This window comes from Aethalodelphis obliquidens, unplaced genomic scaffold (genome assembly GCF_003676395.1).
Source record: "Aethalodelphis obliquidens isolate GAN/ISIS:26980383/991018 unplaced genomic scaffold, ASM367639v1 scaffold3, whole genome shotgun sequence".
NCBI lineage: Eukaryota > Metazoa > Chordata > Mammalia > Artiodactyla > Delphinidae > Aethalodelphis > Aethalodelphis obliquidens.
Genome location: NW_020837947.1, coordinates 2,751,394 through 2,764,821, shown reverse-complemented (window position 1 = coordinate 2,764,821; position 13,428 = coordinate 2,751,394). Strand labels below are relative to the sequence as shown.

Sequence of the window (13,428 nt, the reverse complement as noted above, 5' to 3'; positions counted from 1 at the left end):
TCGAGTTCCCAGGAAATGAAGGTGCTAGAAGAACTAGTCAAGGGAAACTAGTGAGGGAGTGACCCAGCTTCTCCAGTAAGTGGAACATTTTAATAGGACAACACGACAACGGAAGCCCTCTCTTCCCTGGCCTGAGGAAGGAGGACGGTCCAGATCAGCAGTGCCCCGTAGAAGTGTAACAGGAACCACAACCCAAGCTCTGAGTATTTCAGTAGCCACATTAAAAACGTAAAAAGAAACAGAGAAAGTTAGTTTTGATAATGCATCTATTTAGCCCAATATATCCAAAATATTATTTCAAAAATAATCAATAACATATATCACTGAAATATTTTATTTTCTTCTTTTGTACTGTCTTCAACATCTGGTGTGTATTTTACACTTATAATTAATCTTAATTCAGATGCTAAATTTTCATTGGCAATATTTGATCTGTATTTAAATTTCATAGCATTTACAGTTTAAAAAAGTATATTTACACACCCAAGTTGTTCCAAACATACTGAAAAAATTTCCAAAACTGAACCAAAAAAGAAAAGAAATCATTTTCCTTTAACATTTGCATTTGCATTGACAATTCAAAATTACATCAGTTCAATTTAAATTCACCTACTCTTGTTTCAGCTCAGTCGTGTTAACCTTAATGTCAAAGGTTAGTTATTGTCCGACTTCCCTGGTGGCGCAGTGGTTAAGAATCCGCCTGCCAATGCAGGGGGCACGGGTTCGAGCCCTGTTCCATGAAGATCGCACGTGCCACGGAGCAACTAAGCCCATGCGCCACAGCTACTGAGCCTGTGCTCAGGAGCCTGCGAGCCACAACTACTGAACCTATGTGCTGCAACTACTGAAGCCTGCGCCTAGAGCCCGTGCTCCGCAAAAAAAGAAGCCACCGCAATGAGAAGCCCGTGCACCACAACTAGAGAAAGCCTGCGTGCAGCAGCAAAGACCCAACACAGCCAAAAATAAAATGTAAATAAATTAATTTTAAAAAAAAAGGTTAGTTATTGCCTAAATGGAAAAGCATCTCTTTAGTTTGAGGGTAGTTCTTGCAGTTAATTTACATAATGCTGTTTATTACTATTAAAATGTTCTGCCTATGTATTCATGTTAGGAAAGCTTTGTAAAATCATTATTATTGATCTGTAGTCCAAAAATTTCAATTGCAAATAAATTCTCATACCTGTCTAGCTAGGACACAAATGTGAAAAAGTTCACTTTTTTTTTAAGAAATATTTTTTTATTTATTTGGTTGTGCTGGGTCTTCGTTGCAGCATGCAAACTCTTAGTTGCAGCATGCAAACTCTTAGTTGCACCATGCATGTGGGATCGAACCCGGGCCCCCTGCATTGGGAGCGCGGAGTCTTAACCACTGCACCACCAGGGAAGTCCCCCCTAAATTCACGTTTTAAGTGAAGTTTTTAAGCTTCAGGTTTAGCTCATTCATATGCAGTGTGATGCTGGGGAGAAAACCCAAATCACACAGCTGTTTGTTGCCTTTGATTACTGAATATTTGGCAAATAGTCCCTTTATTTCAAGAAATCCTTGAACTGGAGGTAAAGTAGGAGTAAAACTCTGCCAGTGAGCATTGGCACACATCATTACATTCCTCGTCCTTAATGGGTTCTTTCAACAAATCCATTAAACTGAGGATGAGTCATAGCATTGGCACACATTTAAGGAACAATTAAAAGAAAAACTATTTATGACACTCTTTGCAGTGTCTGCTTCAGAAAACCGGATGCAAATATTTTCAATACGCATCACGCAACGGAACAAAGCAATAAGAGAAACATCAGTGTCATGTTTTAAAATTCCAGGGCCTTCCCTGGGGGCACAGTGGTTGAGAATCCGCCTGCCAATTCAGGGGACACAGGTTCAAGCCCTGGTCCGGGAAGATCCTGCATGCTGTGGAGCAACTAAGCCCGTGTGCCACAACTACTGAGCCCACGTGCCACAACTACTGAAGCCCGTGGGCCTAGAGCCCGTGCTCCGCAACAAGAGAAGCCACTGCAATAAGAAGGCTACACATCGCAACGAAGAGTAGCCCCCACTCGCCGCAACTAGAGAAAGTCCACACTCAGCAACGAAGACCCAGTGCAGCCGAAATAAATAAATAAACAATTCCCCAAAATTCCTGATTTCCGCTAACATAGTTGGAGCGCCATCCATTGTGTTAGAAATTACACCCGTTTTTTTCACCTGTAGCTGACACTCTAAAAGACCCCAAAATGCCCGCCTTGGGCTCTATTTTCCAGGCCATGAATTGGCAACATTTCTTTCTACCTTTGCAAGTCAGCTGCTGGCCTGGTACGTGGCTTCAGCCTTGGACCAGCCCATGCCATCTTCCTTCATTTCATATCTCGTTCCATATTTGACATGTTTAGGTGCGTTTTAGATCCGTTTATTATTATTACCTTTTGAAAACCTAAATGATGTTTCGAGCAATTGAAAGATGGGTGTATTCTGAATACATAATATTGGCAACTTGTCACCAATTTTTCATGAATATGAATTTTCTTTATCATAACATGCAGCGCCCACCCTGCTGTGTCGGTTGCTAGTTTCTTCAAGACACATTACAGATCATTTCCTCTGATGCCCCATCCTGGTTTCTCCTTGTTTTACCTGCAGAACACCCCACAAGCTTTGCCAGCTTTCCACAGCGGTGCCTCATCTCAGCCTGAAGCCAGTGGGCTGGGAGCTTGGATTCTAACGGCTCCAACTAGGCCTCAGTTAACACATCTTCAAAATGGGAAAAAGGACAGAGATGAAAGTAGCTGGTGGCCTTGGGGCATAGTTGAAGTGCATACCCTATCAGTATAATGTGGTTACACAGACTAGTCACAAACACTGAAACCCAGGATAAGATCGATCAATTTCTTCAGAAATCTTTCACCCACAAAATGGGTTAAAGTTTGACTGGGTTAAGTCTATTGACTTGACCTCAAAGACACTTCCACATGGGCCATGCCCTGTGGTCTGGATTGCAGTTCTGAGTGGCGAATCTAAAAGCTAATATTTGCTCTGTCCTCGCCTGTTATCCTCGGCCTAGGTCTACACTTCAAAAGAGAAGATGCAGCCTTACAGGAGTCTATGCTATCAAGCAAACGCCAGTGTCCTCGGGTCATTTAGCTGAAGGAGGCGTTGCCTGCAACAGCAATAAGAGTTGCTCTGGACGTTTCCACCGAGAGAGAGAGGGAACCCGTGAGGCACCTCCCGTGGTCCCCACGTGTCACGCAGCTCCCCTCCTGGGGGGAGAAACAGGACGGCCCCAACTTCACTCCACATTCCCTTCACCGAAGCCCCTGGGACAGGACAGGTCCTCACGCAGCTCAGAATAGCCCAGGGTTTGAGCCTGTGGCTTCCAGGTGCCAGAGGGAACGTGCTTTTCTATTTTCACACACGGCTGGTACCGGCTGTGGACATGAAGTCTTCCAGTGACTTTGGGTGGGGTGGGGAGCGGAAGGGGGAGGTTTTCTCTATCTAGTGACCCCAGATCTTACATGGTGCCCCCCCCCACACCGTCTCTGCGCTGCTCCCATGCTGGTCTCCCTCCAGTCTCCATCCGTACCACGGGTGCTGCCTGAGAGCCCGGGAGATGCCAGGTGGCGCACCTGAGGTTCAGGGAAACTCAGACAGATGAGGACTCTGCTCACATTCCAGCAGAGAGACAGACAGACAGACAGACACGGAGACAGAGAGAACGAGTTAATGCGCTTCTGCCAAGCGCCAGGAGGGGGAGGCAGGGTGATGAGATAGAGCAGGCCGTGGACAGGGCGGGCTAGGCGGCCCGCTGCTGCTTTGGGTGGGATCATGGGAGAAAGCGTCTCTGGGAAGCTGAGGCCTGAGTCCCCAGCAGGAGCCGCTAGGGAGGGGTGTCGGGGCAGAGGAGATGGCAGAGAGGACCAAAACTCCTTTTGTTAGAGAAACAGCTGGGAGTCGGGGTGAGGGACAGGGCGGGTCACCCAGCACAGGTGTGTCATGGCAGCTGGAGTCTCCGCCCCCTGGCACCTTCCACATGGCCTCCAGGGAGGCCCCCCCCGACTGGCTGAGTGGGCCCAGCTCCTAGACAGCCCTGTGCGATCAGACGGCCCCCATCAGGCTTCTTCACACAACAGCCGTGGGCTCACCAAGCGCCCGTCACCATGGACCCGCCCAGTGTCGTTTCTGCCCAAGGGGCTCAGAGCAAAGGGGGCGCGGGGAGCTGAATGTCGCATCCCCTCCCATCCATATGGTGAACCCTAACCCCCGTGTGATGGCACGTGCAGGGGGGCCTCTGGGAGGGGCTTAGGGTTAGACGGGATCATGTGGGGAGGGGCTCTTACAAGATGAAGGGACCAGAGCCTTCTCTGAACCAGGAAGCGGGTCCCCACCAGACACCGAGGGGGCGGGCGCCCCGACCTTAGACCCCCGGCCCCCTGAACTGTCTGCTGCTTCAGCCCCCAGCCCGAGGAATTCTGCCTGAAGGCTCATGCCTCCGGGATTCAGGGTCCTGCCCAGCTTCCTTAAGGCCTGTGGCGGTGTCAGGGTAGGACAGCGCCGGGGCCGCCCGCGGAGAGGTCACCGTGCGGGGACTGGGGTGTGGTCCCGGCCTAGGCGGTGGGCACTGAGACACCGCAGTTCTGGGGCTTTTCTCTGTCGGGCCCCAGGGGCTGGAGAAGGAGGGGCGCAGGTGCTGGTGGGACCCAGTGGGCCATGAGCAACCGGTGTCTTGGCTTTGCCTGTGTCTTTGGGTGCTGCAAGTGGGGAGCGAGGGGAGAGCGTTTCCCCGGGGACACAAATGTGGCTCTATCAAGCCGGTCTGCCAGATGCCGCCAGGCTGCATCGCAGGCCAAGAGCTGTCGCCGCGTGGTGACCTCTCCTGAGGAGGCAGCGGTGGACGAGGGCTCCTGCTACAGTGGGGAGGGAGGAGGCCCCCACGCACAGCTCGCGCAGTGGGGAATATGCCCCGGCTCAGGAGGCGAACCAGCGGGATCTGAAGGTTGATGATGCGGGAGGGGCTGGGGGAGAGGCTCTGGACCAAAGGATGGGTCCATCTCTGGATGGATCCTCTGGAAATGGTGTGAGTCAAAGTGTCTCCACTGAGTTCAGGGATCAGGAAGGAGCGGCAGGTTTTGGGAGGCTGGGGTGAAGACGCAGGTTCAGGACTGATGAACCAGGATGAAGTGCTTGGCAAATGTCTGCGTGGCGACGAGCAGCCTGTAGTGGCCAGCAGCTTGGGTGTCCAGCCAGGGTAGGACCTGGTTGTTTTTGGAACTTAGAGCCACGCATGGTGTTCTGCTTCTCCAACAGGGCCGATCCGTGAAATCACAGGGTTGCTTTAAAGCTACGGGTGTCGAGTGTCCAAATCCATTGTCTGAGCGTCTCTCCTTGGTGGTTACCAGGGTCACTGATTCACAGCCATTTTCACCATCAAAGACCTTTTTAGAAATTGTTTTTCCTATAGACCTGTTCTAAGAAAGACTGTCTAATAAAGATATATTTGTTAAGTAACTTTTCTGCTCCTCTCCAGGAGCATTTTAAAAGTGAAATTGTAAAATTTCCCCTGTGTGTGAGGTAATTAAAGTTAAGGTAAAACCAACCAAGGCCCAGAGGAGCCTGACGTGTTGCCGTGTAGGTTCCTGGTGTGTAAACCTGTGCTTCTCACACAGCTTTTGGCGATGTTGACATAGATCTCAGACGCCCAGATCTGCCGAGAGCTCAGGCTGGCAGTCCCTGACCGGGTATAAGGAACCAGGGGCAGGACTGGGGACAGCTGCCATCCCCGCACCGTCCCAGGGAAGCTGCGATCTGGGAGGGGTGCTGGGGAGGGAGGGGACACTTTCAACACTGCGCTCTAGTGGCACATTGTGACAATTGCAAACTCACAGAAAGCCCTTGCTCTGTGCCCGAGGCTGTAGTGAAGCTTTGGGGGGAGGAAATGAACTCATGTGACCCTCCCTGCCCTGCAGTACCTGCCCCCCACTGCCGCGTGCTGACCCACCGGTGACGCCTTCTCTGACCCTGTTTGAATTTGCCCAGCGCTGCCCACCTTGTCCTCTGTTTCTCCCACAATGCTCAGTACCATTTGAGAGCCACATCCTCTGTGTGATTTGTTTCTTCTGTTTCCCCTCACTAGGAAAAAGGCTGATGGAGGGCAGAGAGATTTGTCTGCTTCCCTGGTGCCTGGCGAAGAGCTGATGTCAGGAAATGTTTGTGTGAATGAACCAGTAGATCGAGAGCCGTCCGATGGAGAACCTCCCGGACAGTGGCTCAGGGCTCTGCCCTTCCTGGACAGCACTGGACACCCCGTGCAGTGGGCCCTCCCCTTTCAGCGCCTCCATCAGCCGTCAGGAGGCTGAGACCCCCGCCCAGGGGTCACTGCCTTCTCCCATTTCTGCAGGGGGTCCTGGAAGGTTTTGTTGGAGGAAACGGAAGTCTGGAGTCACTAGAACGTTCGGGGGATGTGGGAGCCTGAGTCCCAGCCTGTGAACTGTAGTCTGGGAGGCGTACTGACCTCTGGCCTCCTTTTGTCTAAAATGTCAGGGACAGTCGCTTGTCCGGTTCCTGTGAGGCCAATGTTTATTATTTTATCATTAATCTTCTCAAGGGCTTAGACATTAAACTTTCACTACTGTTCATACCAAAGGCTTTTAGATCGAGTTCTATGTGAGTCTGGGTTTCCTTGGACGCTTTCCAGGTTTCACTGGGGATATTTCGTAACTAGGCGAGAGTTTACGTTGTTAGCAAAACCTTAGGCTCTAAAAATGTGTTTTAAAGTTATGTGAAGAGCTTAACTCTGCTCTCAATTTCTCTTAAGAAAATCTTTTCTTCAGTCTGAACACTTACTTATTCAACTGTTATTTAGGACTAAAAACAAACCTGATCGATCCAGTTTCCAAGTCCATGAAGAAGCAGGGTTTGAAAGTCTGTGGGTTTTGACGTGTCTCCGCGTGATCAAAGTTTCCAATTTCACAATCTGTCCCTCAGCCCAAAGCAGAACCCAGGAGAGCTGAGGTCAGGGGCCAAACTGGCTTCCTATTCCCTCAGGAGAGAAAACCCCGTGTGATACAATTTGGGGAAAACACCGAAATAAATGGAACTTGCTGCCAACAATGACGTTTCGGAGCTGAAACCACAGCTGCGGTTTGGAAATCGTGGCTTTCTCGCCCAAGCTCAGGTGTGATGAAAAGAGCATAGTGAAGGTGGTTCCTCTGCCAAACATTTATTTGATGTCTCTCCTCACCACGGTAAAGGACACACACGTGCCCACACTGGACGTATGTCGTAAACGAGTGTTCTTGATTTTGGATCCTGAATTGTAGCCATTATCGGGGAATCAATTAAATAAAATTCAAAAGTCATGGGCTCAACATTGAAAGGTTGGTAACATCTGTTGCTGAGGAGAACCAGCAAATCTTAAGGATCAGTGCACGTTCTGAATTCCCTTCCTGAATAAAACGTCAAGTCCCCTCGGTCCGCTCTGCTTTTCCCTCAGAGCGCTCGCCACCTTGGCATCTACCGTTTATGTGCCGTTACTGGTTTGCTTTTTCTCCCCTGCTGGAAGCTTAGCGTCACCAGAGGAGGGCCCTGCCCTGTGGCTGAGGAACCTCTTAGGACAGCGATGGGAGTGTGGTCCAAGCTCAGGAAATGTGTTCTGATTGAGCGAATCTCTGCTGTGAGGGATCATCTGTTTAGTCTGAGTTTCCACATGCCAGGGATGAAATGACTGTCACTATGTGAAAGCACTGACAAGCTGAAACAACTGGGGCGGTTGTCCTCCCGTCAGTGGAGATGCCCCGACCCTGGTACGGCCAAGGAATCCGAGCCCTGGGATGGGGACGTGTCCACACCACACTGGCAGCAGAGCACGACCCCATGCCCAGCCTCTGACTCGGGATCCTGAGTCACAATCTGCCCTGCCATCTGCCCTCGTACACGAGATTTACTCATTTTACCTAGGAGGTCACAGACCGGATAAAACACCAGGGATTTGGTGGGCGGCATAACTGGGTGACCCGGGGGCTGCCTTGGTAACCAGAAGCCCAGGCTCGAGGCTCCCTTACCCGCCCCATGTTTCCAGCATCTTGGGAAGCAAATACGGCCAGTGGTCTGGGATGGCATTACTTAGGACAAGTGGCAAGCTGGATTTGCAAGTATAGATACAACGCTCTGCATGAAAGGCACCTGGAGGACTAGGTTACATCCTGCAAAAGACGGATGTGTGCGCTTGCGGTTGAGTTAGCGGGACATCCCCCGAGACACTGCACAGCCGGGGAGACAGGACTGCGTCCCCATCCCGGGCAAAGGATGGCTGTTTGCCTGCAGCCCTTTATAAATGACTGGTGTTTCCCAAGTTGGGCCCCGGCTGTCACACAGCCCTCTGGGTAACCCTCGGCCTGGGCCACACTCCACCACCCCCGTGAGACCGGGGGGCCAGGGGACTGACACACACAGGGTCTCGCTGTTTGCTATGGGGGTGGCTGGGCTCTGACCCAGAGTCTCGCGTCTCGGTCCGGCATCCACGAGACTGTGGCAGGTAACTTGTCAGCTTCTGAGAAAGCAAAGCCCCAAAGCGACACAGCTCCTGAATCTCGTCCCCCTGTGAACCACACACAGGCTGAAACGTGTGGCCAGATCTTCGCTGGCCCGGCAGACAGAGTGACGGGCCCCGCAAAGATGTCACATGCTGGTGCCGGGGCAAAGGGGAGCTGAGGTGGCAGGGGGAATTCAGGCTGCTAACCAGCTGGCCTTACAGAAGGGAGTGTGTCCTGGGTGCTCCAGGTGGGTGACAGATGTGAGGACCGTAGCTTCGGCCCCTGCGGCTGGCTCTGAGGCTGGAGGGACACTGGGAAAGGGCTGGAAAGGTCTCCCCTGGAGCCCCAGAAGGAATGCAGCCCTGCCCACACCCTGATTTCACCCCACGGGACCCATCTCGGACTTGTGACCTCCAGAACTATCACATAACGAATTGTTCAGCACCACCAGGTTAAGGGAATTTATCACAGTGGCAATAGAAGATAACACACATCGGATGTAAGAGATGCTTTCTCCAATTCAATCTCTTCCACTTGGCGTTTTCTGAGCACGCTCTGGGGCAGCAGGAGAAAGAATTCCTTGGGCGTTATCGTTGGCCCTGAAATTCAGCGCTCCACCTGCACCGTGAGGCTGTAGGATCTCGGGAAGATCCCTCACCTGCTGGGGAAGCAGCCCCAAAACGATGGCAGAGATGTGTGCGTGGGGGGGTCCCACCGGCTGACACACGCAGGTTAGGAACTGACCAAGAGGGAAGAAGAAATTAGGTTGCAGAGCTCACGACCGACAGCGTAGCTTCTTGTTTTATTACTGTACGAAGAAAAGCTGGGCGTGGGTGGCAGGTGGCACACCCGCGAGAGACCGCGGGGCTGGTGCCCAGCAGTCCACCCGGACCACCTGCTTCGTTACCAACATGACCACCCCGTCTCCTGCCGGGTTGCACGGGGAGCGGACGCACACACACGTGCTCACACGTGCAAACGCACACACACGCGCATCACACAACGCGCTTGGGCACGCGCTTACACACCCACACGTGCACGCACGCGCGGCCCCGTGCACGCACAGCTCTCAGGGTGGGGGACGGCCGTGCCGCCTGCCCCCACGAGGAGGCCAGCTGGTGGCAGCAGAGGCTGGGGCGGCCGGAAGGCGGTGCAAGGGGAGGGGGAGGGCCTGGTCAGAAGCTCACCTGCAGACTGTTATTCGGGACGGTATACAAAGTCCAATATCACAGTTATGCTAGAAAAACATTACACTTCATAAAACCCACGTTTATTAAAAAAATCTATTCAGAACGTCTGGAAAGCGTAATAAATATCGTAGAGTGGCCGCCCATCTCCAACATAAAATAGAAAGCGTGAACACGAGAGTCCCCTGTAAACGTGGACGCGGGCAGGGACGCAAAGTGCTGGCGGCGTCCTCGGGGGAGCGCGGGCTCGGCTGCAGCTGGCGGGTCCCTCCCCGGGGACGCCGTGAGCCTGCGGGTGGCTTCTCCTCGTCACTCAGGGCCTGCGGCGTCCTTTCCATTCTAGAACCCCACGGCTCTCGGAGCGGTGAGGGCCACCAAACCACGTGGGAGAGGACGAGTGCGGATCAGATCCCTCCCGTGCTGGAAGCACCCAGTGAAGCAAGGCCACCACCCCAGAGCGGCGCTGGGTCACGCCACTAGTGAGCAGGGCCGGCTCGCATCGGAGCCGTGGCCAATCGAGCCCTGACAGCCGTCCGCGCAGCAACACACACGCGGGTAGTCTGAAATCACGCCCCACTGCCCCTGGGGAACAAGTGAAACCTCACTCTTGCCCAGTGTGACGTGGGGGGCAGCACTGGGCGAAGCTCTCCCTCCGGGGGGCGTCAGGTGTTTCTCTTAAAGTGGGCAGGTGCCAGGGTGGATGGGACCACAGTGGGTACCACGGAGGGGGACCGGCAGGGCCAAAGGCCTGAGACCCCGGGCTCGGGTTTATCACAACCAAGTCTGGTTCTGGTGATCCTGAGGGGGTCTGACTCTACAGGAGGGCAGGGCAGCCAGTTAACCTGCTGGGCTGTCACACCACGTGTGCAAATCCCGCAAGGCCTTGCGTGAATGGTGGAGGTGCCCGTACAGGTGAATAACGCGGTGATCGCACCTTCATTCACATACCGACTGCCGGTTAGGAAGCCCAGCCACTGGCTACTTGAGACTTAAGCCAGTTCAATTAAACACAGGCTCTCAGCTTCTCTAGGCTGCCTCTCTGCAGAAGGGTTTCAAGTACCACTTTGTTTTGCAGAAGGGCGAGGGAGTGGAGGTATCTCAGGGCATTCGAGTTGGTTCAGGAGAGAGTGGGGAAGAGCCGGGGTGCCCCTGCCACAGGCGGGGTCCGGTGCGGGGTGAGTCCCGGGGTCCCCGCGGGGCTCTGAACGGTCAGAACTAAGGCTGCACACGTAAGGGGGCTGGTGTGACGCACAGAAAACACGCGCTGGCCGCTCTCCCAGCCGTGCTGCATCTCTGTCTCTCCTTTCTGTCCCCTTCCATCACAACACACGATTTCAAGCAAACCAGCAACGTGCCGACGAGCCCAGGACAGAGGCCCAGGCGGCTGACGGACCGGCCGTTGCCTGTGCAGCAAACACAAGATACAAGGACCACTGTCGATTTCTGGGAGGGCAAAACCTGTGAGCTGGGGCCCCCCAGGTGTTCCTAAGTTTCTAATAACAGACGAAATAGTTCTGACCTAAAACAAAACTCTTGTGGGTGGACGTCTTTTGAGCCTTGGGAAAAGAATTGAGGAATATGCCAAGTGCCCAAGAGGGCTTTGTGGGAAAACAGGTCCACGAACCTGTCCCCACCTTTTTATTCCTTGTGGTTCTGAGGAAAAGAAAAAAAAAAAGGCTCACGGGATAATTAAAGCTTCTGCAATACGTTTATATTTTCAGGTCTGAAAACCATTAGACCAAGCTAGGGAGCTAATGTTTAGAAGGCGGCATTGTTTTTGTTTTTGTCGGTCGAGTTGGGTACCAGAGTGAGTTAAAATGGAGGGACTTTCAGAAATTGTCTTCTTGGTGAAAACCCGGCTGAGACCAACAGGTGCCCTCCCTCCCCCCGAGGGCAGGGGGTGCCCAGTGATGCTGGCCAGTCACAGCACAGTGGGCAAGGGCCTGGTTTGGGGCCGGCTGGGAGGACACAGGCCTCTGTCCTCCAGGCCCCGGTGGTGGCTCGCCCTGCATCACACCCACTCCTGTGTTCACACGCCCCGGGGGAAACATTAAATATCCCTGACATGTCAGGTGAGGACAGACCTGTGCAACAGAAACACAAAGCACGACACAAAAGCACAGCTTCCACAAAGGGCACCCCTGCTCTCAGCAACACATCCTCTGCTCCCCTCTGGCCCCGGGCGGGGGGCAGGGGTCTCCAGGGGAACCGGGAAGGGATTGACGGGAGGCAACCCAACTGAGGGTTCCCACGGGCCACAGGGTTTCCATGAAAGGGGAAAGCCAGCACTCAGGGAAGCCCAGGCCCTCTCGGAAGCTCGGGGCGGCCGCGGCGACCCTTGAGCCGCTCCTGCAGACCCCGGTCCTCAGGAGAACGCGCAAACATGGGCACAGGTTGGGCTGGCTCCCTCCCAGGGACGCGAGCGATTCTTGGGAAGCGTGGCCACCGAGGCGAAGTTGCTGCTCCCGGGGCCGGGGTGGCCTCACCCCATCAGATCTGCAACGGGAGAGAACACGGGGGCCTCAGTCCCGAGTGGGGGGCAATGAGACGAGGGCTCTTTGGATCATCTGGAGGGACCAGGCATCTGCTCCTAGGTGCCCTGTGGCCCGCCGGTCACTCAGCCGCGGGCAAGGGCAGAGGCGCAGAAGCCGGGCCCCCAGGGCTCTGCCGTTAACTGTCACCTTCGCACCGTGACACCTGGGCTGTGTGTGCCGGAAATCAGACCAGGTCACTGACTTTATAACTGGGAAACACATGTCTCCACGGAAACACAGGCCACGACTGCGCAAGACCCACGGGCTGGGGAGCCTCCAGGCACTCGGCAGGTCCGCAGTGGAAGGGCCCCGGCTGGTCGGCTGGGGGCGGAGACGGCAAGGTCAGCACAGCCAGGCGTCGGGAGGTCCCGCCTGGATCCCCTCCGGCTGCCCGAGAAGGTGCAGGATGAGCGGGTGCCAGGCTCGGCTACAGCCGCGTAGACGTGAGTCTCTTCATGCCCCGGCGCTGCGCCAGGCTGGAGGACAACACGGGCTCCAGCCGCGGGGCCTGGGGGGCTCTGTTCAGAGCGAAGTAGGTGGCGGCCATCGCTCCCTGCAACACAAGGGAGCGGCGGTGACGCTGTGCCGGCCCCCGACCCGGCCTGGGCCTCGCCGAGCCTGGGCTACGGGAGGCCTTCCTTCAGGGCCACGGAGCACCGGCTCTCAAACATCAGGGTGTTGCTCTGATTGCCGTGTCCACCCGCCCCCCCGACCCCATCTGTGAACCGTGCGGTGACTGGGGGTAGACGCTCTGGGCTCCCGGGGAGCCCCGGGGTGAGGTTCTCCCGGCCCCCGATCCGCTCTGTGGCTGCGGGGTCCCTGGGGTGCCCTCCTGGCAATGGCACCCCAGCTCTGCCAATCTTGAGGATCCGGGACCAACCTGGGTGACTGGGCCCCTCCTGGAGCAGCTCTAAACCCTCGGGGGGTCTTGAACGGGAGGCTCCCAGCAGGAGAACCCCAGCCGTGCATACCTCCCAGAAGAGGGGCCGCCCCTTCTGTGTTAACAGAAGTTGTCACTTGCTCAGAGTCTGGCATGTGACTGCACGTATGGGATGAACCAAGTAGCCGTAAATACACCGGGGTGCCTATCTGGGCCTGTTGCGGGTTCCCTGCCGGCACCCCGTGACCCCTGGGGTTAGCCGTGCGGGTATCGGGGCAGCTCTCCGGAGTCCTCGCTCCCACCGTTCTGC

General features: G+C 54.7%; 1 protein-coding gene across 4 annotated transcripts in view; it reads right to left on the bottom strand.

Moving 5' to 3' along the window:
- Positions 1-9,765: 9,765 nt before the first annotated feature.
- Positions 9,766-13,428, bottom strand: part of RPS6KA2 (ribosomal protein S6 kinase A2) — a 298,360-nt gene continuing 294,697 nt past the window's right edge. For all 4 annotated transcript variants that reach the window (XM_027081432.1, XM_027081441.1, XM_027081423.1 and 1 more), the window contains one exon: positions 9,766-12,791. In XM_027081432.1, coding sequence (XP_026937233.1) covers positions 12,666-12,791 — 126 coding nt within the window. In that variant the 3' untranslated portion in view covers positions 9,766-12,665. The remainder of the gene's footprint in view (positions 12,792-13,428) is intronic.